General features: G+C 43.9%; 2 protein-coding genes across 2 annotated transcripts; one reads left to right on the plus strand and one right to left on the minus strand.

Moving 5' to 3' along the window:
• The first annotated feature begins 443 nt into the window (after positions 1-443).
• LOC132712534 (uncharacterized) lies at positions 444-3,979 on the plus strand. The gene is made up of 2 exons (XM_060694304.2): positions 444-544; positions 3,172-3,979. The coding sequence occupies exon 2, from the start codon at positions 3,194-3,196 to the stop codon at positions 3,665-3,667; it is 474 nt and encodes a 157-aa protein (XP_060550287.1). The 5' UTR covers positions 444-544; positions 3,172-3,193; the 3' UTR covers positions 3,668-3,979.
• A 3,114-nt stretch (positions 3,980-7,093) lies between these two features.
• Positions 7,094-11,950, minus strand: LOC148111490 (uncharacterized). The gene is made up of 2 exons (XM_087881147.1): positions 11,869-11,950; positions 7,094-7,923 (listed from the first exon to the last, which is right to left on the minus strand). The coding sequence occupies exon 2, from the start codon at positions 7,914-7,916 to the stop codon at positions 7,452-7,454; it is 465 nt and encodes a 154-aa protein (XP_087737273.1). The 5' UTR covers positions 7,917-7,923; positions 11,869-11,950; the 3' UTR covers positions 7,094-7,451.
• Positions 11,951-27,832: the final 15,882 nt, after the last annotated feature.

The raw sequence follows: 27,832 nt of genomic DNA on the forward strand, positions 1-27,832 counted from the left end.
AGCTAAAAAATCCAGGTTGACTCCCAAATGCCTTGCCAATTCGAACATGTCCTTGAGTTCCAATTTGAGATAAGTGCACCGAAATCTCCCTCACCCAGGGCGGGGATTTCTCGTTATCCCAATTTTCAGCATCTTCTCTCTTTCTGCTTTATTATTTAATATCATGATTATTTTGAAACGGGAAGGTTACCAAGGGCGAACGACAGATAAAATAGCTCCGTTGGGTGGAGTGTTTTTGCAAAAAGATTAGGACGTGTGTAGAAGGATGGGCCACCGTCCACGGCTCTTTAGCAAGGGGACCAAAAAACAAACAAACAAAAAAAAAAAAACCCAGAAGGCAAACACCATGCAATTATTTGGGGCAAGGAAGATAACAATCAAAGCCTGTTAAGAAAACAATTAAAGCCTTTCATGCATCGTGATACGCCTCGTTTCCTTGTGACTTGCCCCGTCCCCAAAAAGAGTATAAAAGGCTGGATCAGTTGAGGTGTCTTCACAAGCCTTCCCTCTCTTGATATCTTCTCCTTCTGCATTACAGCACAAGGTAAGGACTCGTTCTTTTTATTCGTTATTCAATGTGTATCGTGCTTCTTGTTCCTCGGAGTGGCTCCGATTTTCGACGGCAGTCGAAACGGAGCGATCCGAACTCGGATCAAAACACCGCCCTGAGTCCCCTTGGGAGAAGGTGCGGTATATAAATTTGAAATATAAAATAAAATAAAAACCTACCAGCTCGCTCGATTCAACCAGCAACATTTCAAGAGGAGTTGTATTTGTGGGATATATTAGGCCTCTAAAATGGCTCTCAGGGAAACGCTCTTAACAAGCTCAGAAATTGGACATGTCTAACTAAGCTAGGATGCGGAATGGTTTTTACTGAACCACGATCTCCCCTTGTAGAAGATGACGGTCCTGCAGAGTTTAGGCTTAAACTTTGATTTGATGTCCCTTGGAATTAAAAATGATATCGAGTGATTTAAAATTCTCCCCCAAATAATTACTTTCTCGCCGTGTTCCGTTTGACGCTCACCTCCGGAAACATCGACATGGCTGCATTCAATGACTGGAGTTAAATCTTGGCTGTTTTCTTGCGGGCCCTGCATGTCGTATGAATCCAAGAGGCTTAGGCTAAACAATTTGGTTTCCGTGGAATCAAAACGATACTGAATGTATTAAAAGTCTGGCTGACATAATTACTTAACGGTCCACGGCCACATCTGGAAATGTCGACAGGGCTGCATTCACTCAACTTGGTTTGGGTTAAATCTTGACTGTTTTCTTGCGGCCTTGCATGTTGTGTGAATCCAGAGGGGTGGTTTAGAATAGAATAGAACTGGAAGGGACCTTGGAGGTCTTCTAGTCCAGCCCCCTGCTCAAGCAGGAGAACCTATACTATTTCAGATAAGCGGCTGTCTAGTCTCTTCTTAAAACCTCCAATAATGGAGCGTCCACGATTTCTGAAGGTTCAGTTACTAACTCCAGTGATGGCACCAGTCCAGACTCTGGATTTACACAGTAACTGGTTAATCTGTGTTGTGTGAACTTGGCTCTCCTGGTAGCCTTAACCAGGAGCTGTAGGAGGAGTTATTTCCATGAGACACTGGAAGAACCTCTAAGTTGAGGCTCTCCAATGACTTCTGATAGCTCAGCTTTCTCGTTTCAAAGAGAATCAACGCCAGGCACGTCTATGGGAATTCTTAGTCATGGTTGTCCCCAAGAACAAGAAGAAGCTTCTTGGATGAGAAGCGAAACCTCTTCAAAGAAAAAAACCAGAAAGTCCAGTTGCCTCTTGAAAAAAAACACCTTAGGAACAACCCCAGGCACACTAAAATTTAGATGAGGGAGTTCCAGGACCATACTTAAATGCTAGCATCTTGTGCCAACCCATTCTTCAGTTGACGCCTCAAACCAAGGTTTAACAAACTGTGGTTTAGCGCAGCACGTAAACCCATCCTGTGTGAGAAAAGGCACGATTTAATTTGCTCCCTTCTTTTGTTTCTAGAACTCAAAACAAACCCCCAACTCAAACAACCAGATAATCCTCAGCATGCCAGTTTTAAGGCATCGGTTACGAATCTTGCCCTGGAGGTCTCTTTTCGCCCAAATTAACAAAAATAACTGCACTTATTCGTTAATGAACCTGTATCGCCTCTCCTCTCTTTCGTAATCAACTCTGGCATTTTTGATGATTAAAAGTCACAAAAAAAAAACAAAAACCCTTGTTTGGTCCTTGAGATATAATCTCCGCACTGGGCTAAACGCATAATGAAGCTAAGTATATGAGTATAATTTCTCTGTGAGGGTGAATTATGAAATAATTATAGTCTGGCTTCCTTAGACGAGGAGTAGCATTTTTTTTTGTGTGTCTTTAACCGGAGGCAGTTTAATGCTTCTGGAAAAACAGCTCAGCAGATAATTGTCAATTTTAAAACGTCTAAAAATCAACTCAGCTTTCTCCACAACAGGTTAAGTTTCTATCAAGTACTTTAAGTGAAACAATTTGAGATGGGGCCAGGTTAGAAGTTCTTCCAATGACTCATCGAAATAGCTTCTCCCGGTTTAAGTTCCCGGTTAAAGCTCCTCGGGAGCCAAGTTCCCACAACACAGGTTAACCCAATCTCTGAATTGCTGCCAACACTGGAGCTAGGAACTAAACCAGCCATCTAGATTCACACAACACGCGAAGCTCCAAGAAAACGGCCAAGATTTAACCCTTTAAACAAGGTTATTACTGCAGTCTTGGTAGGTTAGAAGTTGACACCCTAACTAAACTCGTTCAGAGTTTTGAGAAACTGAGTCAAACTCTCAAAGTTTTGTTAACCCTTTTCGGTGGTATTTGATTGTCTACATTTGCTTTCCAAGCATTGTCATCATCTTCATTTAACAACCCCCATAATTTCTTGTGGGGTGGAGTCTGGGCAACTGAATGGAGCTAGCAGAGTGATTTAATGGCCGGATACCCTTCCTGTCGCCAGTGAGGAGTTTTGTCCAGCAGATATATTCCCAGAGTGTCCAGAGAGAGAGAGAGAAAAAATATCTGCCTCTACCTAGGATTGAACTCACAGCCTCTGGATTGTGAGGCGAGAGGCTCCACCCCTAGGCCACCACCTACCCCTTATTTTTTTTTTAAAAAAATTATGCAATATTTTCTCTTTCCTTTCTATGTTTCAGCCTCGTCTCTCATCACCCAGCCATGCAGTCCCAGTGTGCTCCATCCTGTGCCATCCCAACCTGTAGGCCCACCCATGCCATTGGCTCCTGTGGCATCGGCGGTGGCGGTTTCGGTTTCGGTGGCGGATATGGCATGATGGGATACGGTGGTGGCTCCGGATATGCCACCTCAGCCAGCAGTCTCGGTGTGGTTCCTGGCGTACCCGTGTCCTGCATCAGCCAGATCCCCTCCTCTGAAGTGGTCATCCAGCCCCCTCCATTCTCTTTGACCATCCCGGGGCCCATTTTGGCTTCCAGCTGTGAGCCTTTGGCTGTAGGGGGTTATTCCCCATGTTCCACCGGAGGGTACGGTGTATCTGGAGGTTATGGCTCCCATTATGGAGGTGGGTACCTGGGAGGTTCCGGTGGGTACCTGGGAGGTTCCGGTGGGTACCTCGGAGGTGGCCGATGCTATGGTTCAAAGCGTAGACAGAGCGTCTGCAAATACCCCTGCTAAACGTCAAACCGATTGTACGTGGAACCTCCGACTCCAGGAAATTGGATCCAGCGTTCCCTTGAGCCCGTTCTCCAAAGAAACCCAGCATCTGTATTTCAAGTCCAAGCTACGAACTGCTAAGCACCCCTAAAACCCGTGCTTTGAACCTAGCTGTGCTTCTTCCTCTCTGATGTTTCTATGGCTTAATGTGACTTTCTACCTCAGTTGTGTAGCGTGTAGCTGGGTATTTCGGGCCACGGAGACCCAAAAACTGGCCCACCTTTCTTCTGTATCATCCTGACCATTCTGCATTAAAACTTTTGTTGCATCACACACTTTTGTCTGTTTTGTCTTGGGGTTGGTGAACGGGGTGTCCTCCTTTTTTTGGAGGGAGGAGATGACTCCGCAGCCCCTTCTAAAGAGCCTTCAAGGGTGGCATTTGGTAGTCAAGGCCTTGGAGGAATGCTCGCTGTTGGCCTAAAAACATCTTGGGTGGAAGGCTCTACAAACATCTCAACAAGGGTAACTATTAATCCAATCCTGGGGTCAAGGAGTATCTGGGTCTAGCTGAGGAACAGAGTTACGCATAGTGAGAGGTTCCCACATAATTTAAGGCTGGCGAGAAGCCTTGTGTTGATCCAAGCAAGACCAGTAGGACGGCCTCCTCACGCCTAGTCAACTTCAAAAGCCAAACGGTTGATGCTCCCTATGTTTGTTCCACCTTAAAGAAGGCTGTAGATTCTATCACGTCTCTTCACATCCTGAGTCCTGAGTGACTTAGTCCTCCTTATCTTGCCAGATCTCTTGTTTCCCTCCCTCAGAAAACATGGCTCATCCCTTCAGTTCCCATTCAAGAAAAGGCAGTCCATCGTTGCCTGACATGTTACAGCCCACACATCTTCAGCCTACGTGGTGCTAAGCCTGCTGTTGCCGAACTACACTGTAGGAACGAGTTTGGCTATAGCAGTGATGGCGAACCTTTTCGGCACCCACTGCCAAAATGGGAGCACGTGCAGGCCAAAAACGGAAGACCAGGTGGCTAGCCGGAAACCAGGATATCATCTTCCTGGTACACACATGCTCACCAGGCAGCTGTTCTTCCGGTTTCCAGCGTGCCCGTGCACTTGAAGACCAGCTGGCTGGCACGGTGGAACCCGGAAGAGCAACGGGATTACAGCTCGCGTGCCTGGAGAGATGGCTCTGTGTGCCACTTCCAGCACATGTGCCATAGGTTCGCCATCACAAGGCTATAACAAGAAGAATGAAAACAGTCACATTGCTAAGAACAATTTTAGATTTGGAACTCAAGCTGAGAAGTTCCCAGTTTGGGAAAATGAAGATTTGTTTGTGGAGAAGGGGGAAATGGGAATGTCCCAGGAGCACCAATTTCACCCAGTCCTAAACAGATCCTTACGATAAACCAACCCTACTCTTCCCATGTCCTTAGATGGAGGCTTCAGCTCTCTCTGCATCCACAGAGGCAAGTTCTAAGAGAGGCCTTCTGAAAACGGAGCCTCTCTAGACATTCCCCTCTCGGTGGCAGTTCATGATGGAAATTCCAAAGATGGAAGGTCCTCCCAATCCATGACCTGTGCAGGAAACCAAAATTCAACCCACTGAGACAGATGCTTGGTCAGATGCCTCCAAAGACAGGGAGAAGGGATGGGCATTTTTGGTCCCATGCTTCTTTCAGCAGGAGATGAAAAGATGTTCAACCTCAATGGTCTTCCATGGAATATCCTCATCTCTTCGAAGGAGACTGTAACCCAAAATTGATGCAGGAGGACTCCAAATCAGGGGTCTCCAACCTTGGCGACTTTAAGTCTGGCAGACTTCAACTCCCAGAATTCTCCAGCCAGCACTTCAACTCAGTTGAAGCACTTCAGCTGGCTGGAGAATTCTGGGAGTTGAAGTCCTCCACGCTTAAAGTTGCCAAGGTTGGAGACCCATGTTCCAAGGAACAAATTGGACATCTAATTTAACAATCCTAGCACTCTACACATATGGAAACTTTTGACCAACGAGAATAATGCCTACTGAACTTTTTCCTCCCTCATTCTTCATGCCGCAAAGAGTTCTGGGTCTCTCAACAGGGACTTTCCCAAACTCTTTTTAAACAGGGCTGCCGAAATAAGAAAATTATTAAATACTTGAGGAAACGACAATAGATTAATGGCATCGGAATAGTTACTGTTAACTCACACAAATGAATTTTGATTTTTTTTTAAAAAAACTAATACTAAGCTCTTTTTTTTTTTTTTTTTTTTAGAAAGCAAAACCATCCCGTATTTTAAAATACTTGTACTCATTTGAATTCCTTCGTACTCCTTGACTCTTAATGGCTTGGGTTATTTTAATGGTTGAAAGACACATGATGAAACCACACAACCTAAGGCGTGTGTATGTGACACAAATCAAACTCCCAGGTTTCGGGTTCCCCATTAGAGTTAAATTATTTAACCGGCATTTATGTCACCGGAATGTCATTTTAGAAACCACAAAGTCATCTGAGACACAAATGAGTTTTCCCATTAAATTTTGTTGACCGTGTTAATGAATCTGGGTTGGCACTAATAGTTGTTGCCGATTGCATGTTTTATTTGGGGTTATGTTTTAAACCCTCGGGAGCATTATTTTGGTTATTATGATCACTTAGGAACTAATCTTTTTTTTGGAGAACAACTGTCCCAGTCAGGAGGAGGAGGAGGGGGGGGTCAAGTGGGGAATTAGCTTAGACTCGGTAGTGAAATCCAAATGTTGGTTCTGTGGGCGTGGCTTGGTGGGGTGTGGTGTGGCTTGGTGGGCGTGGCAGGGGAAGGATATTGCAAAATCTCCATTCCCATCCCACTCCAGGGGGAAGGATACTGCAAAATCTCCATTCCCACCCCACTCCAGGGGAAGGATACTGCAAAATCCCCATTTCCTCCCCACTCTCGGGGGAAGGATACTGCAAAATCTCCATTCCCACCCGGTCTCTAGGACCAGTCAGAAGTGGTATTTGCTGGTTCTCCGAACTACTCAAAATTTCCGCTACTGGTTTTCTGAACTACTCCAAAACTACTCCGAACTGGTTCTCCTATCACAACCTGCTGGATTTCACCCCTTCTTAGATTCACTATGTAAACACAAGAGGACAAGATCTGACCACCCCCCCCTCCTAAATGTCTTTGAGCTTTATCTGGTCTTTCCCAGGTGAAAACTGCCAGGAGATTCCTGTAGTACAGGCAGAAAACAATAAAGTAGCTAATTTGAACTCTACACATGTGGGCCCAGTTGTTTGTGCCTGACACTACTAAATAATTTATTCCAGATCTTGACTACTGCTGTGCACTCTTAAAGACTTTACTATGAATCAGGGAATATAGCAGAGGAAACCACGTATTTCTACCACGAGCAGGGAGGCAGCGAATAAATTGGGAGGAAAATAAAAATGCTCACAAAAGAGGATTTATAATGCAGCACAAGCTTTAATAGGGCGAAAGAAGATAGTATCATAGCAGCAACAGCTGGATTCTAACATTTCTGTCTCTCTACAGATTTCCCCCCACCTTTCCCAGTGCAATTACAGAACAGATGAAAATGACAGAAATGTTGGCGTTGAACTTGCGGTTTCAAAAGAACGAGCAAAGGGAGAAATACAAGGTTTTCAGAAAGAGCCTAGAGCACCGGACAAATACTTGGATTTGATTGTCTCATTGGCTGAACAACTTAACAATTTAGCTGGCAGTCTAAAAGTTTCGGGCATACATTCACTGACGTCGCAACGGTTTTCAGTCCTTCGGGTCTTCTCGGATCAAGCTTCGGTTTAGCATGGGGAACCACAGATGCTGAATTTGCGTCGGGGGCCACAGATCCCCCTGGATCCAGAGCCGAGCAGCCCACGAGAAGACAATCCCCCAAAAGATCCTGCAGCACATCCTGAATAACCCCCGACGGCCACTGGTTCACAACTTGCTGCGAGAATGGGTCCCGGGAGGGTCACCACAACAGGGGGAGGCTGGATCACTACTTCGGAGGCCGGGATCTGGCTGATGGGAGATGGGGTCACTCCGGAAAGCGTGCCAAGGCTGCTAGCGGATGCAGGGCTTCCACCAGAGCGGAAACCACTGAAGCCGCCACTGCCACCAAGGCCGCCGAAGCCCCCAGAGCCACCGAGGGCAAACGGAGTTCCACATCCTCCGAGACCTACGACGGGTGTAGCAGCGCAGGATGGAATGGCACAAGATGGAGGTGGGCAGCAAGGTGGGCAGCAAGGAGTGTAGCAAGACATGATGGATCTGGAAGAAAAACATGAGAAAAGATGTCTAAGATGAACAATGGCCATTGGAAGAAGTTATAATTTATGTGGTCTTGATTTGCATGAAGTCAGGTTAATTAATGTTTTTTGTCAGAGTCCTGACAGATGCCCTAATTAAATCATGAGTCTTGAGCCAAGCTTCAAAAGAAATCCAGTTATTGATTAGGAGCTTCATGTCGGCACATACCCAAGTAAAGCCAGCTCTGACCCTAAATAATTTACACCCCAATTATGATCCTGTTTCCCCCCCCTCCTGCCAGGGTGTGCCATCAATCACATTCGCCAATGGAGCAATTTCACAGGTTGTAGAAGTCACTCCCCTCCGGCTGCTGTAGGTAACCCTGGGATACAGCCTTGAGAGAGATAAGTATGGAATGTGCATCTGTCTTTGGCTACTGTGCCATAGGCCTGTTGCCATAAGACAGGGGGGATGTCCTACGGCAACTTGAGAGCAGGCCAGGGATGCTTTGGAAGTTGACAGTTTTCTTTAATGGCTTAGCAAGTTGCAGGGACTCCGTTCATGGCTGGATCTCAGGAGGCGGGCTCATTCAGACTGTTGGCTACACGTCTGGTGGCTCACACACATTGGAGATCGGTTTCCTCACCAATAAAGGAGAATATTTGTAGCTCAGGGTTGAAATGAGGAGTTCCCTGGTGCTCTCTGAGCTTTGTTGTTTTCTTGCAGACCTTTCATGACCCAACTAGGTCACCTCATCAGTGCTAGAAGGAGTATTTGCCGCAAACCTCGCTAGCACCAATGATGTTACCTAGTATGGGTCATGAAAGATCTTCAAGAAGACAACCAAGCTCAGACAGCACCAATGTTCTCCTTACTTTAAGGATCTCCTCCAGTCAACAAAGTACTATATGTTTCTTCTGAAAAAAAATTCTTATGGGCTACGGGTTACTGAAGGAAGCAATGAATAGAACAAGATCTAGAAGTAGGAAAGTCTACTCATTCCCTTAACACTGAAGCTAACTATAGATTGGGACTTGTAGGAAGCCACCTTGTCTTAATAGGTTTTAACAGATTAACAGGAGACCTTACGCCATTTCTGACCAATGGCAGTCCAGTCTCTTCTTGAAAGCCTCCAGGGATGAAGCTCCCACAACTTCTGAAGGCAACTTCTGCTCCATGGGTTGATTGCTCTCACTGTCAGGAAATTTCTCCTTATTTCTAGGTTGAATCTCTCCTTGATCAGTTTCCATCCATTGTTCCTTGTCTGGCCTTTGGGTGCTTTGGAAAATAGCTTGACCCCCTTCCTCTTCTCTGTGGCAGCCCCTCAAATATTGAAAGATGGTCCTTCTCGTCACTAGACTAGTCATGCCCAGTTCCTGCAACCGTTCATCCTATGTTTTAGCCTCCAGTCCCCTAATCCTCTTGGTTGCTCTTCTCTGCACTTTTTCTAGAGTCTCAACATCTTTTTTATAGGGTGGTGACCAAAACTGGAAGCAGTACTCTAGGTGTGGTCTTACTAGGGCTTTATAGAGTGGTATTAGCACCTCCCTTGATCTTGATTGAATCCCTCTGTTAATGCAGTTTAGGATTGCGTTGGCTTTTTTTGGCTGCCGCCACACACTGTTGGCTCATATTTAATTGGTTGTCCACTAAGACTCCCAAGATCCCTCTCCCAGTTCCTGCTATTAATCCTGGCTTCCCCCCAGTCTATATGTCTACTTTTGGTTTTTCTTGCCTAAGTGTAAGACTTTACTTTTTCTCTACACTGAATTTCATTTTGTTAGATCGGGCCAAGCGTTTGAGTCTGTCCATCTCTTCCCTCCTTCCACAACAAATTGTCTTCCAAGCTTCAGGAAAGAGATGGAAAGATCTGAGCAAACATTCGTTTGTTGTCCAAAAATGTGGAAACAAACTTGAGGGAAGCCACCCACACTGCTACGGCTCCCAAGGCACCCATATCTGGTCTAAACCCTTGATGTTCTTTTTCAGACTAAGCAAACTGGAATAGAGCAAACATTGTTGACTTTCAAGAAGGACTAAGCGGTCCTCCTTCTCCTCCTTCTCCTTCTTTTTTTTTAGCAATGATAATACATCGGAACTGCCCTCCCTCGAAAACCAGACTCGCTTCTGATGTCACAATAAATGGCTTTGCATTTTTTGTGAGTAGGTTGAAACTGCAGGAACTGGGCATGTCTAGTTTAATGAAAAGAAGGACTAGGGGAGACATGATAGCAATCTTCCAATATCTCAGGGTTTGCCACAAAGAAGGAGTCAAGCTGTTCTCCAAAGCATCTGATGGCAGGACAAGAAAAACTAATCAAGGAGAGAAGCAACTTAGGAGAAATTTCCTGACAAGTTAGAACAATTAATCAGTGGAACAACTTGCCTCCAGAAGTTGTGAATGCTCCAACACTGGAAGTTTTTAAGAAGATGTTGGATGACCATTTGTCTAAAGTGGTGTAGGGTTTCCTGCCTGGACTAGAAGACCTCCAAGATCCCTTCCAATTCTGTTATTCTATTCTATTGGTCTTTCTTTGAAATGGGAGAGGACTACAAAAACCTCAAGGCTGAAAACTAGATTGGGACATTGGAGGGAGGAAAAAAAGTTACAAAGCACTCTGCATTATTGCTGAGGGGGAAAAAAAAGCAGAAACATCTTCACGAAGTTAGCAGGAGTCAACTCAAAGTTGGCTTCATTTTGTTTTTCAGCTAATACGATCCATATTCGTGTAGCAATTCAAATTCAGCCTCAGCACCAGAAGGTAACTGGATAATTTTGGCCCACTCTTGGAAACATTCAGACGAGAAAATTAATTTTAGTTTCTGAATAAATCCCCTTTCTAGTGTTACCGAATTGGTTTAGCCAGAAACTGAGTCTTAAGATGTTAAGGCACCCCAAAACATGGTCAAAATTAAACCTAGCCAAGCTTAAATGTTGTGGAAATGCAGACCAGGTTAAACATGCCAGGAAAAGAGCTATTACCTCTCAGCCTCACAGGATTGTACATGTAGGAGAAAAATCTGGAGAGTTTTACAAGATTGTACACGCAGGAGAAAAATTTGGAGATTTTTACCGCTGGGAGAAAGGCATCTTATCAATTTAATAATCAGATTATGTGAAGGACTGCCTTCCAGTTTGCATACTATTGGAAAAGTGCAAATTAGCTACATTCTATTCAGAACAGAGCTGGAAGGGACCTCGGAGGTCTTCTAGTCCAACCCTTTGCTCAAGCAGGACAGATAAATGGCTGCCCACTCTCTTCTTAAAATCTTCCAGTGTTGGAGCACCTACAACTTCTGGCGGCAAGCTGTTCCACTGGTTAATTGTCCTGACTGTTAGGAAGTTTCTCCCTAATTCCAGGTTGCTTCTCTCCTTGATTCGTTTCCATCCATTATTCCTTGTTTTACCTTCTGATGCTTTGCAAAATAAGTTGACCCTCAAGTCCCTTATTTGAGGGCAGCCCCTCAAATAAGCTTTCCCCCCCTTGGATAGTTGCATGAGGCTCGTACAACTCTGGGCCATTGTGGCTCAGCAGTTAGAAGGCAGTTTTGCAAGCTAACTCTGCATCCCCACAGCCAGGAGTTCGATCCTGACCGGCTCAAGTTTAACTCAGCTTCCCATCCTTTTGAGGTGGGTAAAATGAGGACTCAGTTGGTTTGGATGGGCAAGAGGCCGACTCAAACAGCTTAGAGAGGGCTGTAAAGCGGTATATAAGTCTAAGGGCTACTGCTAACCGAGTAGTTCCATCATTTTGTTCCCCTAAAGTAGTTTGCAGAGTATAAACGAGGCAAGCTGAGCCTGCCTGAAGATACATCAAGCCACTTTCCTTTTGATTGCTACCTGAGCTACGACTTAGAAGGATTAGCATCCTTCTTACCTGGAGCCCTAACTTAGTTCCATCCTCGGAACTGAAGAACCCCAAATTCCCGGAGAGAAGGAATTAGAGAGAAGGAATGCCAACTTACCCGGTTGTTTGCAGAGCTCAGAAGAAGCAATGAAGTTGCAAGGAGAAGTTGACACTGGTGAAGATGCAGTGGAGAATTCCACCTTTTATATCTTTCTGGAGGCAGGCAAGTAATTGGGAGACATGCCATGTGCCTGGAGGTTTAATTAATCCATAGCTAGTATTTTTTTTTTCCCTCAGTTATCTTTATTTTGACCTCTGGTAATTGAATAATTGTCTGTTACAATTAATGAGTTGCTGGTTTTTTTTCTTTCCCCACTGTTTTCTTCTTCTTCTTTTTTGTTAACGTTGCGGATTTCAGTTCCACCCTAACATCCTTTTTACTTAGCTTGCACTTTGTTTATCTCCATCCATCCCAACATTCAGACGTCCCATACAGAAAAATAAATATTTCCCCGCCTTTGGTGAAGGATGTGAGTCAAACGGGTTATTCTGCCCATTATTTGTTGCATACCAAAAACCACCGTCCACAGCCCAGGTAGAGGTCAGTAAATTCCCGATGACAGCAAAAAACGGGGGAAAAAAAATTGGACCTGCCCAATCCTCTTCGTGGATGTCAACATCAAGGTGATCTGGATCACCTGTATTTGCGGAAACAAACAAGAGATTTTCCGTGCCAGGAAATTACGTGTCCATTATTACAGTCCAGGCAACTCACCTCTATCTTTGGCACGGGTTAGTAATTTAGGGAACGTCAATCAATATCCTTTTTGCAGGATGAGTTTGTTGTGAGGACAATGAACAGAAGTTGCCTCCAGAAGTTGTGGGTCCTTCATCCCTGGAGACTTTTGAGAAGAGAGTTGACAAGTCAGTGTCAACTCTTAGCATCTACCTTAGACTTTCTCCAGAAGGATCTGTTTCTAACTAGGTCCATCAGGTCCCCCATGGGCCCCTCCATCCTCCCTGTAACTAAGTCCAACCACCCTGTTGCTTATTGTCTTCTTCTGTCCTCGTTCTTTTCTGTTCTTCAGAAGTTTGGGTGCTCCAAAGGCTTTTAAGAAGAAACTGGACAGCCACCTGTCTGAAATGGCATAGGGTCTCCTGCTTGAGCAGAGGGTTGGACTAGAAGACCTCCTAAAGTCCCTTCCACCTCTGTTCTGATTGATCGGTTATGATCTGAAGGAACCTCAGCATCTACACCGTGTGTTCCTCAATGTTCTTTGGATGGCAACTTCATAATGCTTTTAACAGAAGGTCCACTTTCCTAATTTTGATGTGGTTGTTCGGTTTCTAAGTCATGTCCGACTCTTCATGACCCTATGGATTATATCACACCTGGCTTCCCTGTCCTCCATTAGGTCTGCCCAAATTCACAACCTAGGTCTGCTCAAATTCACAACTATTGCATCAACAACACTATCTAACCATCTCATCCTCTGTTGTCCCCTTTTTGCCCTCCATCTTTCCCAACATCAAGGTCTTCCCCAATGAGTCCTCTCCTCTCATCAGGTGGCCAAAATATTTGAGCTTCAGCTTCAGCGTCTGTCCTTCCAAAGAGCAGTCATGGTTGATTTTTTTTTTTAGGATTGACTGATTGGCTCTCTTTGCAGTCCAAGGGGCTCTCAAGAGTCTTCCCCAGCACGACAATTGGAAAGCATCAGTTCTTCAACGCTCAGCCTTCCTTATGGCCCAACTCTCCCAGCCATCCATGACTCCTGGGAAAACTATAGCTTTGACAGTCTATGGAGATTCTTGGTCATCCATGTCATGGTTGTCCCAAAGGTTCTTTTTCAAGAGGTAACTGGACTTTCTGGAAAGCACCTATGGGACATAGCTTTGACTCTACGTACCTTTTTGGACCAGAATCCAAGACAATCCATGGATTTAATATCTTCCTTTTTGAATGTCTGTTTTTATTGACCAGACTTTAAGTACTTGACCTGAACTGGGTTGAGATCAACACCTTGTTCTCTTCCTTTCCTTTCCCCTCCCTCAAAATAAACCCTATTTGTAGAAATGTAAGATTTTGGACTTGTCGATCAAAAGGTCGGCAGTTCAGTGGTTCGAATCCCTAGTGCCGCGTAACGGAGTGAGCTCCCGTTCCTTGTCCCAGCTTCTGCCAACCTAGCAGTTCGAAAGCAGGTAAAAAATGCAAGTAGAAAAATAGGGACCCCCTTTGGTGGGAAGGTAACAGCGTTTTCCGTGCACCTTTGGCGTTGAGTCACGCCGGCCCCATGACCACGGAGACGTCTTCGGACAGCGCTGGCTCTTCGGCTTTGAAACGGAGATGGGTACCGCCCCCTAGAATCAGGAACGACTAGCACGTATGTGTGAGGGGAACCTTTCCCTTTACCCATTTAAGATTTCAGAGGAGAAATATTATTGGCAGGAAATAGGCAAGGGGCTCCCTAAATTTCTTTTCATGAGTTTGGAAATTGGATTCAATTGAAATTCAGCATTTTTTTTGGGAGAGACGCTTCAATCCTTCGGTAGCTCGGATGCCAGCCAAATCTTATTGAAGATCTATGGAGTGTCTCAAACAAAGCATTATTTTTCTGGTTTTGGGGATTAACAGATCTAAATGAAAATCTGACCCAACCGTTTGAGAAACGCATCAAATATTAAAAGCTTGAATGGTCAACACCTTTCCGTGTGGTTATTTTTTTTTTCCTTCCTCCCCTCTTACGTTTGCTGAGTGTGCTGGTTTCGATCTCGTGTCCTTTCCTGTTTACGAACATGAGAAAGCCAACCGAAGGTAAATAAATCCAGGGTGGAAGGAAGGCTAAAATATGCGAGCTTGTTATACGACTAATAGAAGAAAATTATTCAATTAGCAAAGAAGTTGCAAAGCGAGATAAAGATAACATGACAAGTCAGAATTAATTAAAACCTCGGGGAAAATCCGTTCTGGCCTGTTATTAACCAGTTACCGAATGTGTATAAAAGTGTCCATTCGTTCTGCACTTCTCAACAGCTTCAGCTTTTCATCAAAGCATCAGTCCTTCCTTCTTCTACTTGGGTAAGTCCTTGCTTTTCGCTTCATTTAGCCTAGCTTTGATACCTAGCTTCTTCTTTTGATTTTCTATGGAGTAGCAGGCGTCTCCTACCAACCTAGCTACTGTTTTACGACGGCTTATTTTTTCCAGAACGAGGGAACAACAAACTTTGTTGTTGTTGTTCTGGGTGATTGCACATGCGATCCATCCCCACTACCTCTTAGGAGCTTTTCAAGTCCAACCAATTCCCAAGTCTCTTGACTTCAACGCGTTGGCCAAGGCTTCAACTTCAACGCGTTGGCCAAGAGTTTTGGAGAAGTTAGACTTGTTTCTGCTGTGGAATCTTTGGGTCTCTCTGAGATTGGGTTATTTGGGAGAGAACCATTTGGGAGAACAAAAAAGGTACAGTTGGATTCCGTCACAGCAGAATCTAAATTTAGGAGATCTTAAAAATCTAACTAGTTCACAAGCTCCTTTGGCCTGCTCTTTTTGTCATCTTCCAGGAATATTATCTATTCTGCTCTGGGTTTGCTAACCCAACCACTCATTATTTGTAAAACCGCCATCTGAATTCTACTCAGCTAGCAATTGTTTTGAGCAAGAGTTTCAGAGCAACAGATCTGAAAGGTTTTGAGTTGTCTGGGTCGCTAAATAAAAACAGCAAGCTCTCTCAAAGAAATATGGAGCCAACCCAAAGAGATTATAAAGATTTTTAATTGTGATGTCCTACCATAGAAACACAAGCTGGGATTGCAAGCTTGTGTTATTTTATATTTCGCCTTTCTAACCAAAAGAATTTCGTTGAAAGAAACCCAAATTAAAACTCACTGTGTTTTCCTTGCGAGCAGAGCTGTTAGTCCAGCTAGCTTGTTTTTTTTTAAGCTCATCCGGTTATTTGAAATCAAATTTCCATTCGAGAAAAAGCATGAAAAGTTCTCCCGTACAATTGTCCTTCCGAATTTCCACCATGAAGAAACCTTCATGTTGTATGCCTTTTGTATACTGCATTTGTGTCTCCCAGCTTTTAAAATTGTGTCCCAGAAGCGAGTTATAAAATCTTCCTTCCCATATTGGCAAGCACTGTCCTATTGAATTTGGCTGGTGCAAAGAAAACGATTTGATTTTTGGTAAGGATTTTCCAAACATCGGCCAAACAAATAAATGGAGATTAAAAAATCCATCCCTGAATAGCTGGGAAAGAATAGGAGAATTGAAAAGCAGTGTAAGAAAATGAGGCATATGAGATCAAAGGAAATATAACAAATCCTACAGTTAAAATCGGCATTTTTAAAAGGTTTTATACAAAGGCGCAAAAGCCTATGAAATAGGACATCTGATTTGCACATCCCAAAATAAAAAAGACAGGTCATAATATATCAGCAGAATATAGTAATTATGGCAATAATTGCTTCTAGTTATTTCATGCAAGATTCACGTCCGTCAAAACTCGCAAGATTTTTGCACAGAGTGCCACCCAGTGGAAGAAAGATGATATTACCCTCCCCTTTTCCCTCCTCTTCAAAACATTATAATCAGCTCAATTTGGGAAGGTAGAAAAATGAAAGAAATCAGTAAACTGGTTAAACGGGTGCACAGAAGCCTCCATTGCTTAATTAGAAATCTTGGCTTGGAATCCAAGTGTTGGGAGACAGGAAATGAAGGGGGGGGGGGAGAAAAGAAAAAAAATTAATATAGTCTGTTCACAGAATATGACCTTCTGGAAAAGAGTGCAAAATAGTTCAAGATATGAAAACAATGCAGTGTTTTCAAAACTTGGCCTCTTTAAGATGTGCAGACGTCAACCCCCACGATTGAGAATGACTGGCTGGAGAATTCTGGGAGTTGAAATCCGCGCATCTTAAAATGGCCAAGTTTGCAAAACCCTGATCTAGAGGTTCTTCAAGAGTAGATCTTCCACATCTGGTCAGCCACTAGATGTCAGCCAACAGATGCAAAGTGCTTTCAACCTTTGCCGCTCGCTGAGATGTTCTGTCACCTAGATATAATAATCTGCATTAAAAAGAAAATCAAAATAATTGCCTTCCCAATCTTGCAAGCCAGACGTTTATTATTGGGAAGGCAAAATTGCAGGCAATTATTAAATTGTTGGCTGGTAGTCTCGAGACGCAACAACGGAGCTGCTGATGCATGTCAACAGACCTCAAATAATGCCTCTGAGTGGCGTGTCTGAACAGCTCTGATATTTACAGTGACCACAATGGAACCAAAAGAGCAGATTTTGTCTGGGCATCCTGATTGCTCCTCCTGGAAACATTTGTCTGGCACAGCTTTGGGCAATCTGAGCTCATTAATTCCTTTTTGTTTTAAAATTATTTTTTCACGGTTCTCCGACAAGCAGGAAGCTCTCTGGGTTGACTCATGTCCTTCTTCTCACGTATCATACCAACCTCGGTCTGCTGTCCGGCACGAATGACTCAACGCCTTGACGTTAATTGATGTGTTTTTTTCTCTCTCCATCCTCTCCAGGTTCACTCCTGCCATCCAACATGTCTTGCTGCCCTTGCCCACCTTCCTGTGCCATTCCTTCTTGTGCCTCCGTTCCAAGGATCGGGCTCGGCTCCTGCGGGACTGGCTCAGGACTCCTCGGTTACGGTGGCGGTGGGGCCGCATCAGCCAGCAGCCTTGGTATTCTCCCAGGAGCCAACGTGGGATGCATTAACCAGATTCCACCTTCTGAAGTTGTGATCCAGCCTCCACCATTTGTGATCACCATTCCGGGGGCCATCCTTTCCGCCAGCTGTGAGCCAGTTGCTGTGGGAGGCTACAGCGCTTGTGCCTCTGGCTCCGGAGGATATCTTGGCGGTGGCGGTGGTCTCGGGTCGATCTGCCGGCCAAGGCGTAGAGCCAGCATCTGTAAATATCCTTGCTAAATCGAAGCAGGATAGGATTATATAACCATGACACGGAAACAGGACAGGACTTATGGACAGCGTCTTTAGGGGAAAAAAAAAAACACTCAGGGCTCAACCTGGGACGGACTCTGAATTTCAAGTGGTTTTCTTTCTTGCCTCTTGGAAAGGGTGGGTAATTTATTGTCTTTGACTCCTTCAAGCTTTTGCACCCCACGGTGCTCTTTTGTGTATCTATTTGGTTTTGTTACGTTAAGGATATCCCCTTCCTCCCCACCCTCTTTTTAATAAACACTTCTCAGCATTGCAGTTACTGACTCTTCCATGGTTTTTGGTCCAGACACAGGATGCCCACTTGGGGTGGAGTCTGCTACGGTCTCTAAAACCATCCCTTAAAAGCAACCAGTGCTATCAAAACCTGAGTAACTGGGAAGGATTGAGTCCCGGTGACAAGCGGAACCACAGTCTGTCCAACCTCATGTTGGTTTAATGTAACATCTTGGGCGATTTCAGACAGCAATATTTTTTATTTATTTATTTGTCAACAAGTACAAGGAAACAGGTAACATTATGGACATAGAAAAGGACACATGAAAAAAATTGACACAAATAAAAAGGATATAAATAGGCAAAACGTAGCCATAAACACATAGAATGAGTACATATAAATGGGGGCAGTAGGACAGGGACGGAAGGCACGCTGGTGCGCTTATGCACGCTCCCTTTAAGGACCTCTTAAAAAACGTGAAAGACTCACGGTAGACAGCTTAAGGTAAAAGGTATGGGGATTAGCGAGACTAACAACAGGATCAGGTAGAGCGTTCCAGGCATTTACTACTCTATGGCAGAAGTCGTATTTCCTACAATCAAGATTAGAGCGAATTACATTGAGTTTGAATCTATTGATGGCCCTTGTGTTATTGCGGTTGAAATTAAAGTACTCATTTACAGGCAGGACGTTTTGGTTTATAATCTTATGAACTAAGTTTAGGTCGGAATGTAGACGGAGTAATTTGAGGCTATCAAGGCCTAAAATTTCAAGCCTGGTGGGATTGGGAATATTTGAGTAGAAGGTCTGAGTCTACGTTTTCCTCTTTTGTAAAAAGGGCAGCTAGGTTCCCGAGACTTGGAACTCCCAAAAGGGCCATTTGTGATTGTCATTATTATTAAATTTATTTGCCGCCTATCTCAACGTGGCGGCTCACAGTCATAAAAGAAAAAAAAGGAAGAAGTAAAAAGGAAGATTAAACAAAGTGAAAAGAAAGTAGAACACTAAAACAACCAAGGGAAAAAAAACCAAGGAATATACCTATATATATATAAGATTAATTTTAAAAAGTGTTAAACAATGCTGATTGTTTTGCACGATCCATATGGAGAGCTAAAAGATTATAGGACTCTTCACAAAACGTACATAACATTGGAAAGTTTACCAACTGCATAGTGTATAAAACTTGACAAGCTTTAACCTTCAGGGTCTAACGATCCTACTTTGGATACAGGTGAAGGATCAGCTCTCTGGAGAAGGGTCTAAGGCTGGGGAAGGTGGAAGGAAAAAGAATAGAATGGAATGGAATAGAATATCAGAGTTGGAAGTTTTCTAGTTCAACCCCTTACTCAAGCAGGAGAACCTATAACATTTCAGAGAGGTGACTGTCCAGTTTCTTCTTAAAAGCCTCCAGTGATGGAGAAGGAAGGAAGGAAGGAAGGAGGGAGGGAAGGTAGGAAAGAAGGAAGGAAGGTAGGAAGGTAGGAAAGAAAGAAAGAAGGAAGGATGGAAAGAAGGAAAGAAGGAAGGAAGGAAGGTAGGAAAGAAGGAAGGAAGGAAGGAAGGTAGGAAGGTAGGAAGGAAAGAAGGAAAGAAGGAAGGATGGAAAGAAGGAAAGAAGGAAGGAAGGTAGGAAGGAAGGTATGAAAGAAGGAAAGAAGGAAGGAAGGAAGGAAGGAAAGAAGGAAGGAAGGAAGGATGGAAGGAAGGAAGGAAGGTAGGAAGGTAGGAAGGAAAGAAGGAAAGAAGGAAGGAAGGAAGGAAGGAAGGAAGGAAGGAAGGAAGGAAGGAAGGAAGGAAGGAAGGAAGGACAGAATAACAGAGTCGGAAGGGACCTTGGAGGTCTTCTAGTTTAACCTCCTGCTCAAGCAGGAGACCCTATGCCATTTCAGACAGGTGGCTGTCCAGTTTCTTCTTAAAAGCCTCCAGTGATGGAGCACTCAAACTTCTGAAGGACAGAAAAGAACGAGGACAGAAGAGGACAATAAGCAACAGGGTGATTGGACTTAGTTACAGGGAGGATGGAGGGGCCCATGGAGGACCTGAAGGACCTAGTTAGAAACAGATCCTTCTGGAGAAAGTCTAAGGTAGATGCTAAGAGTTGACACTGACTTGACAACATATGCTCAACCAAGCTTCAACCTTGGTTTGCGTTCTGTATGTTGTACATACAGCCTTGTGAGATTCATAGATGGTTTGATATCTTTTATGAGAGCTTTGTTCAATAACTAGACTAGCCTCTTGCTAAACTGCAACAACAGCACCTTCTTCTGTCTTCTATCATCATGCCCATAAAAGTAAACAGGCTTTGAATATATTTCTTACACGCTCATGGCCAGTTGTGGCAAAAAATTGTTCATTTAAAGCTGACGGCAGAAGGAGGTAGATATGAAGCAATCGCACAGTGTCTTCAACTTAGCTTGTGATACAAGCTGTAGGTCAACCCAGCTTTGGCTTCATTGAGAAACAGATTTGGACAACCAAGATAGTCCAAGTAAACTGGAATAGTCTATCCACAGAACTGCGAAGTTTGTGTGGAGACTCACCAGCGACGGCAAGCTAGAAGTTGGACAAAGCCAGAAGAAGCATCAGTCCTTCTTATATACAGCATCGTTGGGTGTTTCTTTTTGCTGGAGGAGATGTTCTACTTGCAGGGTGTTGGAGATCTAAGTTGTTATTATTCTTCCATTACTATCCCTTTGTCATCAGGTTTGCATTCCATTCATTTTTGGGGAATATTAGAAGCTGGAATCAGGTTGCTTCTCCTAATTTCCCCAAGCGGAGTTAGACTAAGTCACAGGTGTAAATTATTAGCAATGTAATTGGATGGAGAACTTCCCAGATGACCTCTGCTGATCGCCATCCAGATTTAGACTCCTTCAGGGATTGTTTCTCGAAGCAAAATTGAATCTGTCTCTCCTTTTTTGGTGGTCCTTTTCCTTCCCACATAGAGTCATGGGTCCCATCACATGTTAAGCCATGTTTGTCTAGTCATGGTTTATTGAGTAGGCTAGAATTGGCTTGGTTCACATGTGACCATTGACTCTAAACCAAATTTTCACTGTCTACTAACCAACCAACCAACCAACCAACCAACCAACCAACCAACCAACCGCATTTTAGGATGTAGCCCTTGCTCATTGTGATCTTATGGTGGAGTTTTTGAAGGCTTGTGAGGACTATCACAGTGGGAATCATGTTTTCTGGCTCACTTTTATATTTCTGATAAGGTGATCAAGCTAGCAACACACCGCACCCCTGTTTTGGCTCATCTTTTTTTACAAAAACAGATGGAATTTTGCATTTAATTCAAAATCGTAACTGTCATGTGTATGGAGTTCAAATGTTGACTGTTTCAGTGTTAAACCATGTCTTAGGAAAGAAAGGAAGGGAAGGGAAGGGAAGAGAAGGGAAGGGAAGGGAAGGGAGGGGAAGGGAAGGGAAGAGAAGGGAAGGGAAGGGAAAGGAAGAGAAGGGAAGGGAAGGGAAGGGAAGGGAAGAGAAGAGAAGAGAAGAGAAGAGAAGAGAAGAGAAGAGAAGAGAAGAGAGATGGCTCCAGATATTGAAGCTGTATATATAATTTTTTTTTGCTTTAAATAAAAAAAAAAATTAGAAATATATTATTTATTTATTTATTAAGCTTATATGCCGCCCTCTCTCCGAAAAGGACTCAGGGCGGCTCACAGCAATAAAATAGACAAATCAATATTAGATGTTAAAAAACCATTAAAACTCCCCTTAAAAACCGCTTCAGTCCAAACCGGCCTGGTGTAATAACCCTGTCTTAAGGTCACGGCGGACCTTAAAAGAAAGAGCGCAGGTCAGGGGCCACTCGGAGCTCCAGGGGGAGTTGATTCCATAAGGTAGGTGCGCCCACAGAGAAGGCTCATTCCCTAGGAGTCACCAGACAACACTGCCTGGCCGACGGCACTCCAAGGAGACCCTCTCTGTGGGAACACACCGGGCGATGGGGAGCTGTTGCTGGCCGCAGATGGTCCGTCAGGTACCCTGGGCCTAAGCCATGTAGGGCTTTATAGGTGATAACCAGCACCTTGAATCTCACCTGGATTGGGTGAGATTCATATGGAAGATTGATGGAACAAAATAACAATCTAAAGTCGTATGGTATTTCAAGGGGCTAGAAAAATGATGATCCAAGCCATTGATGAATTTCTTCATCCTTCTTCCTAAGCTCTGGAAATGAAGAGGGCAAATTACAAAGATGATTTGGTGAGGCCCTAGGCCCTCATTTGATGATGATACTGAATTATATGGCGATTTTTCTTCTTCTAAGCCCTTAAATGGTAGCTATTTTCCTGGGCGATGGAAGTTGAATGCAGTTAGTTCTAGATTTGGAAGAGCAGGTGAAAAATTTAAAGAAGCAGGTGAATTGCGTGCTCCTTCCAATTAAAACTTGGCCATCTTCCTGGGAAGACATGAAAGATACAAGGGTAAGGCAGCAAAGTGAGAAGCCTGTTTCCTCTAAAGTTCACTGATGACCTCAGGTGAAGGTGCTTCCCAGAGGTTCACATCAGAGAGAGAAATGTGCACATTAAAATTTCTGATCCAAGCAATTTGGGACTGAGTAGGGAGACTCGGCCAATGTAAGTCCAAACATGTCATTTCCTTCTGGTTGTGATTTTGTTCTAAGAGAAGAATGTAGCACCAAAAGTGGGAGTTCCTCTTTGGGTGGAACAGCCAAAGAATTTTGAAGGGAACCCAAAATAAGTTTTCAATCTGGGGTGGATGAAGACTTTTGTCCCCTTTGAACATTGAGAAAAATGTGAAAAGTATATCTCCTTCAAGTCAGATTGAACTCTTGAGGACTTCAAGGAGGTGGCCAAGTGCTTTTCTTGCCGATAATGCTGAATGCCTTAGCGCTTGTTATCTTTTTTTGACAACCAATCCAATTTCTAGTCCTGAGAGTTCCTATTATTCTTCCATGAAATACCAAGAAATTTAACACAACGTCACTTTTTCGCTGACCTTTGTGCTGTTCTACAAAAAAACCAACCAACCAACCAACAACCCAACCAACAACCCAACCAACCAATCAACCAACCAACCCAACCCCACCCAACCCAACCCAACCCAACCCAACCCAACAACCGAACCAGAGCAGAGTGGAGCTGCCCCCCACAAATTAATTTAATTTAGTTTCTTGTTATTTTATTGATGACGATGTTAACCATTCAATCAAGTCTGACCCTTGATTGATTCTATGGTCCAGGTTTCTCCACATCTTCTGATCTTGAACTACTTCTTTGAGTTGTTCTATGCTCTGGCTGGTGTCAGTTTGATGGTGTCCGGCCACCGTGATCTTTGGCAGCCATACTTTCCTTTTACCGCTAACTCTTCCCAACATAATTGCTTTTTTCCAGTGAATTCCCCTGTGTGACATGGCCAAAATAAATGAGACAAAATTGTATGATTTTGGTTAATTTATTACATTCCAGTTAATATGACTTTTTTTTTTTTGATATTTGAAGAAGCTTCTATAAGCTCTGTAGCAGCCAGTTACAGAGGTGGGATTCAGCCAGTTCTGTCCGAATTGCACGAACTGGTAGGGGCGACTACTCACCTGCCCGGACGTAATGTGCGACTACTGCTCATGCGCAGAGGAATGCACGCACATTTGAGAACCGGTAGGGAAGGTAAGTGAAACCCTCCTCTGCTCTGTAGGCTTCACTGGAGCCACCTTCAAGATGTTCAAACCCAGATATTTTTTTAGAATACCTGAGCTGGAAGATTTCTTCAAGGAAATGTACTATAATATCCAACTCAACACGCGGTCTTCTCTTGAAAGTAACAAAAATCACTTTTTTCTGCAGGAGCAAAAAATTATAAATTTGTGGAGGAATGAACACTTCAAATTACATCACTGTGACGGGCTAGAATTCTCCGTGACAATATTCTCTAAGTAAGAGATTTGTCCTTCTTAATTTTTCATACACATTTCCATCAAACTCAACAAAACATGGCCATTTAAAAATCCAACTCCAAAGAAATGTCTCCTCCATCACCCCCCAAAACCAAGATCTTTAATTTGAAGGGTAAGAAGAAGTCTAAAATCACTGTAGAAACTAATCAGTTGTGGAAACTAGCTGTGGAAACTAGTCATCATTAATCCACCTGGTCTAATCCTCGTCCTTAGACTTTAATATACTCCAATGATAGGGAGCATAATGCGTAATATTCACACCCAAACACCCCAAAATTAGCAGGGACACAATGACAACAAAGCAAGGATGGCTGCTCCAGAGCCCTTTCATTTGAGATGAGACATACATAATTGGTAGACTTCACTGGTCAAGACGCTTGTCAGGTTCCCCAAGAAACTGTATAAAAGCTGCTGCCTAGCTTCAGTTCTTCAGCAGGACTTCTCACTTCTCCTTCACTTCTCTTCTCCAGCTCTCTCCGGTAAGTTGGATTTGACATTCTATTAAATGCATCTAATACCTCCGAGAAGTCATTTTGGACTTCGACCAACAGCCTAACCCCAGGAGTCATGCTCCTCCTGGTTCAGTTATGAACGTTCTTGCTGATTTGTGTTTGTTTTCCTTGCTTGCTTCCAACAGATAGTCCACACTAGCAGGTTGGTGACCTAAGAGAGCTTAAATTTTGACATAGGTGTAGAAACCTAAGAAGTTATTCTTTGCAAGTCTTTGAGGGAAGTTGCTCCAAGTTTTCAACTTGGATTGATTCTCCAGGATTGCTGTCTGGAATTTTCCAGGTCTACTTGGAGATGTAGAAGATCGCATAGCAACCTGAACATGGAAGGCAGAAGAGGGTTTATATGACGACCAGTTTAGGAAGATCTAGATTTGGGATTGGCTGACGATAAGATCCATTACTCTACTTTATGAGTTGTGTTTTGTCAGACGAGACCCCTATTTATTTTGCACCTATTGTAGACTTGCTTTTCAATGCACCTCTACTAGTACCATGGATCCAATGTTGCCGTTGACCAAGATAGCCAATTTATGAATGCAACCAATTAACGTATATGTACCGAATATGCAGTTGAATCTCTAACACTGTTTGTATATTGGTTAGCTTGACTATGTAGCACTGAAACAAAATTCAAGAGATCCCTTAACAATGGACTTGGGAAGTTTATAGGATGGCAGCAAATGTTAGTTTTGGGGACAGTTAGAGGGGGGGAAAAATCTACAAATATCATCCATCCTGCCTTCCGTAAATCTTACATCCAAAATATTCTGAGTTCTGGAGGAACCATAGTTTCATGAGAACAAAACACAGGTTCATTGAGAAGGAGAGGATAAGCCTGTTTGATCAGTGTTGGGAGAGTAGTTTAGAAATGCTATTTAAGTTTTCTTTGGAAGAAGTGGAATAAAGGTGGTGATTTGTAGGCAGTTCTTTGCTCCTCATGCTTACCGTTTCTTATCCTTTCTGCCCATTGCAGGCTAACCTTCATCATCTCCAACATGGTGTTCAGCTGCCACAAGCCAACTTGTTTCAGCCCATCTGGACCTATTTTCCCAGTCGGGGGTAGCTCATCTTGCTGTGTCCCAGTCTGCCACCCCAGCTGTGGCATCCCTTGTGGACCCCCCACTGTGTGTGTGCAACCTCAGCAGCCTTCCTGCATCCCGGTTTGCGGATCTCCTTGTGGGCCACCCACAGTTTGTGTCCAACCCCTGCAGCCTTCCTGCATCCCGGTTTGCGGATCTCCTTGTGGGCCACCCACAGTTTGTGTCCAACCCCTGCAGTCTTCCTGCATCCCGGTTTGTGGATCTCCTTGTGGGCCACCGACAGTTTGTGTCCAACCCCTGCAGTCTTCCTGCATCCCGGTTTGTGGATCTCCTTGTGGGCCACCCACAGTTTGTGTCCAACCCCTGCAGTCTTCCTGCGTCCCAGTCTGTGCGTCTCCTTGTAGCATCTCTTGTGGGCCACATGGAGTGTGTATTCAACCAAAGAGCAGCTTGCCATCTTGTTACTCCCCATCTGGCCCTATCTTTCCCGTTAGCTCATCCAGTAGTATCCCCATTGCTCCCTTATGTGTCCCGTCATCTAGGCCATCCTGTTTCAATCCATCTGGCCCCATCTTCCCTGTCAGTGGCGGTCATCCTTCCTGCGTTCCAACCTGTGTCATTCCATGCAGCCCCTGCCACTTGTTCATTTGAATAACCACGGAATAGCTCTCTAATACGGTCCTCCTGGAATTGAAAATTATGGCACAGATTCATGACCAAGGTTACGGCTTCTGGATTCTAAAATTCCACGAGCCTTCTCAGTTCTTCAAAACTTGATTTAGGGGGGTTGCTCCACATCTCTGCAAGTTAATCTTAGTGTTAAAAAGGTTGAATTCAGACTCAGCTATGTTTAATAGACTCCTTAGAGTCCGTGGGAGCTTAGATGGGTCTAGTTTGAGTATGTTGAAGACTCAACCCAAGCTCCTCGTAGCTGAGTTTCTTCTGTCTAAGTTCCAATAACTGTATCCCCATAATGGCGGTAAATACTGTAGATCGTATATTGCAGCCAACCTTCTCATGAACGTCTCCTGAAGAATCAAAAGAAGACATCATAGAAGCATGATGGAAGATGTCTTCAGAGACTGTCATCGTGAGACAAGACATAAGTTCTTCTGGCTGTCTTCTACAGGTTTTGTTTATTTTTTTGGAACGACAGCACCTTAAAGACATTGGGGTTAAACTATTTCTCTAGTGGAATTCTCCAAAATCTTCACGTTTGCATGTGTATGCTTCTAGTTTAGGACTAACAAAGGACTTTTGCTTTCCCCCCCATATGCACCCGCCTCAAAATGTTCCACGTTCAGATAAGATGACTACCACACTATGCAACAGTGTCCTTGACGCTTTAATTTGATTTCTCAAGCTTAGGATAATGCTTTGTCTGGGCGTTGTTTTTGTAACTTTGTTATGTTATGTTATGTTCTTCATGCATGAGACTCTGCATTTCCTCTGTTCACTCCTTGCTTCACATTCAATAAAATTCCCTTTAGTGCACAAAAATATTTTCTGCTCTTCTGTTAATTTTTTGACACAACAATCCATCATGAAAGTGGTTTAATTCTTCCTCTAAGAATGTGCTGTCACACATACACAAACACACACACAAACACACATACAAACACACACACACACAACAACTGTGGTTTAGTGCAGTGGTGAAATTCAATTTTTTTTACTACCAGTTCTGTGGGTGTGGCTTGGTGGGCATGGCAGGGGAAGGATACTGCAAAATTTCCATTCCCACCCCACTCCAAGGAAGGATACTGCAAAATCTCCATTCCCACCCTACTCCAGGGGAAGGATACTGCAAAATCCCCATTCCCTCCCCACTCCTGGGTGAAGGATATTGCAAAAATCCCATTCCCACCCCACTCTGGGGCCAGCCAGAGGTGGTATTTGCTGGTTCTCCAAACTACTCAAAATTTCCACTACTGGTTCTCTAAAACCTGTCAGAACCTGCTGGATTTCACCCCTGGTTTAGCGGGTGTATTAATATTCCTCCTCCCAACTCCCTTCACCAAAAACCCAGAACTGTCCCAATTAAGTCCAGCCACAAGCAGACCGATACTAATCCACAGAGCAATGGCCAAGGAATCTACAAGGCACTTGAAAGTTTCCCTACCAAAATGAGCCCACCAAGCAAAATGAAACCCACAACACAAGAGGGTTCACGAGGCAAGAAAAGTCCAGAGTTCACAAGGCATGATCCGAGTCAAGGTACGGTGTCAATCCAAAGCAAGGCAAGAATCACAATAACCAGAAAACACACAGCTAGGAAATAAACACATTTCTCCCCACCATCGCTTCCATCCATCTGCTAAATAGCCAGATTCTGGTGCAGCCCAGCAAGAAGGATGAGGCTGCCTCCTCATGAGTCATCTGACTGACCTTCTCTGCT

This window comes from Pantherophis guttatus, chromosome 18 (genome assembly GCF_059756535.1).
Source record: "Pantherophis guttatus breed Tessera chromosome 18, ASM5975653v1, whole genome shotgun sequence".
Classification (NCBI taxonomy): domain Eukaryota; kingdom Metazoa; phylum Chordata; class Lepidosauria; order Squamata; family Colubridae; genus Pantherophis; species Pantherophis guttatus.

What these genes read in the sequence shown, in the direction of transcription:
- LOC132712534 (XM_060694304.2), top strand. Translation starts at nt 3,194, where the DNA reads ATGCAGTCCCAGTGTGCTCCATCCTGTGCCATCCCAACCTGTAGGCCC.
- LOC148111490 (XM_087881147.1), bottom strand. Translation starts at nt 7,916, where the DNA reads ATGTCTTGCTACACTCCTTGCTGCCCACCTTGCTGCCCACCTCCATCT.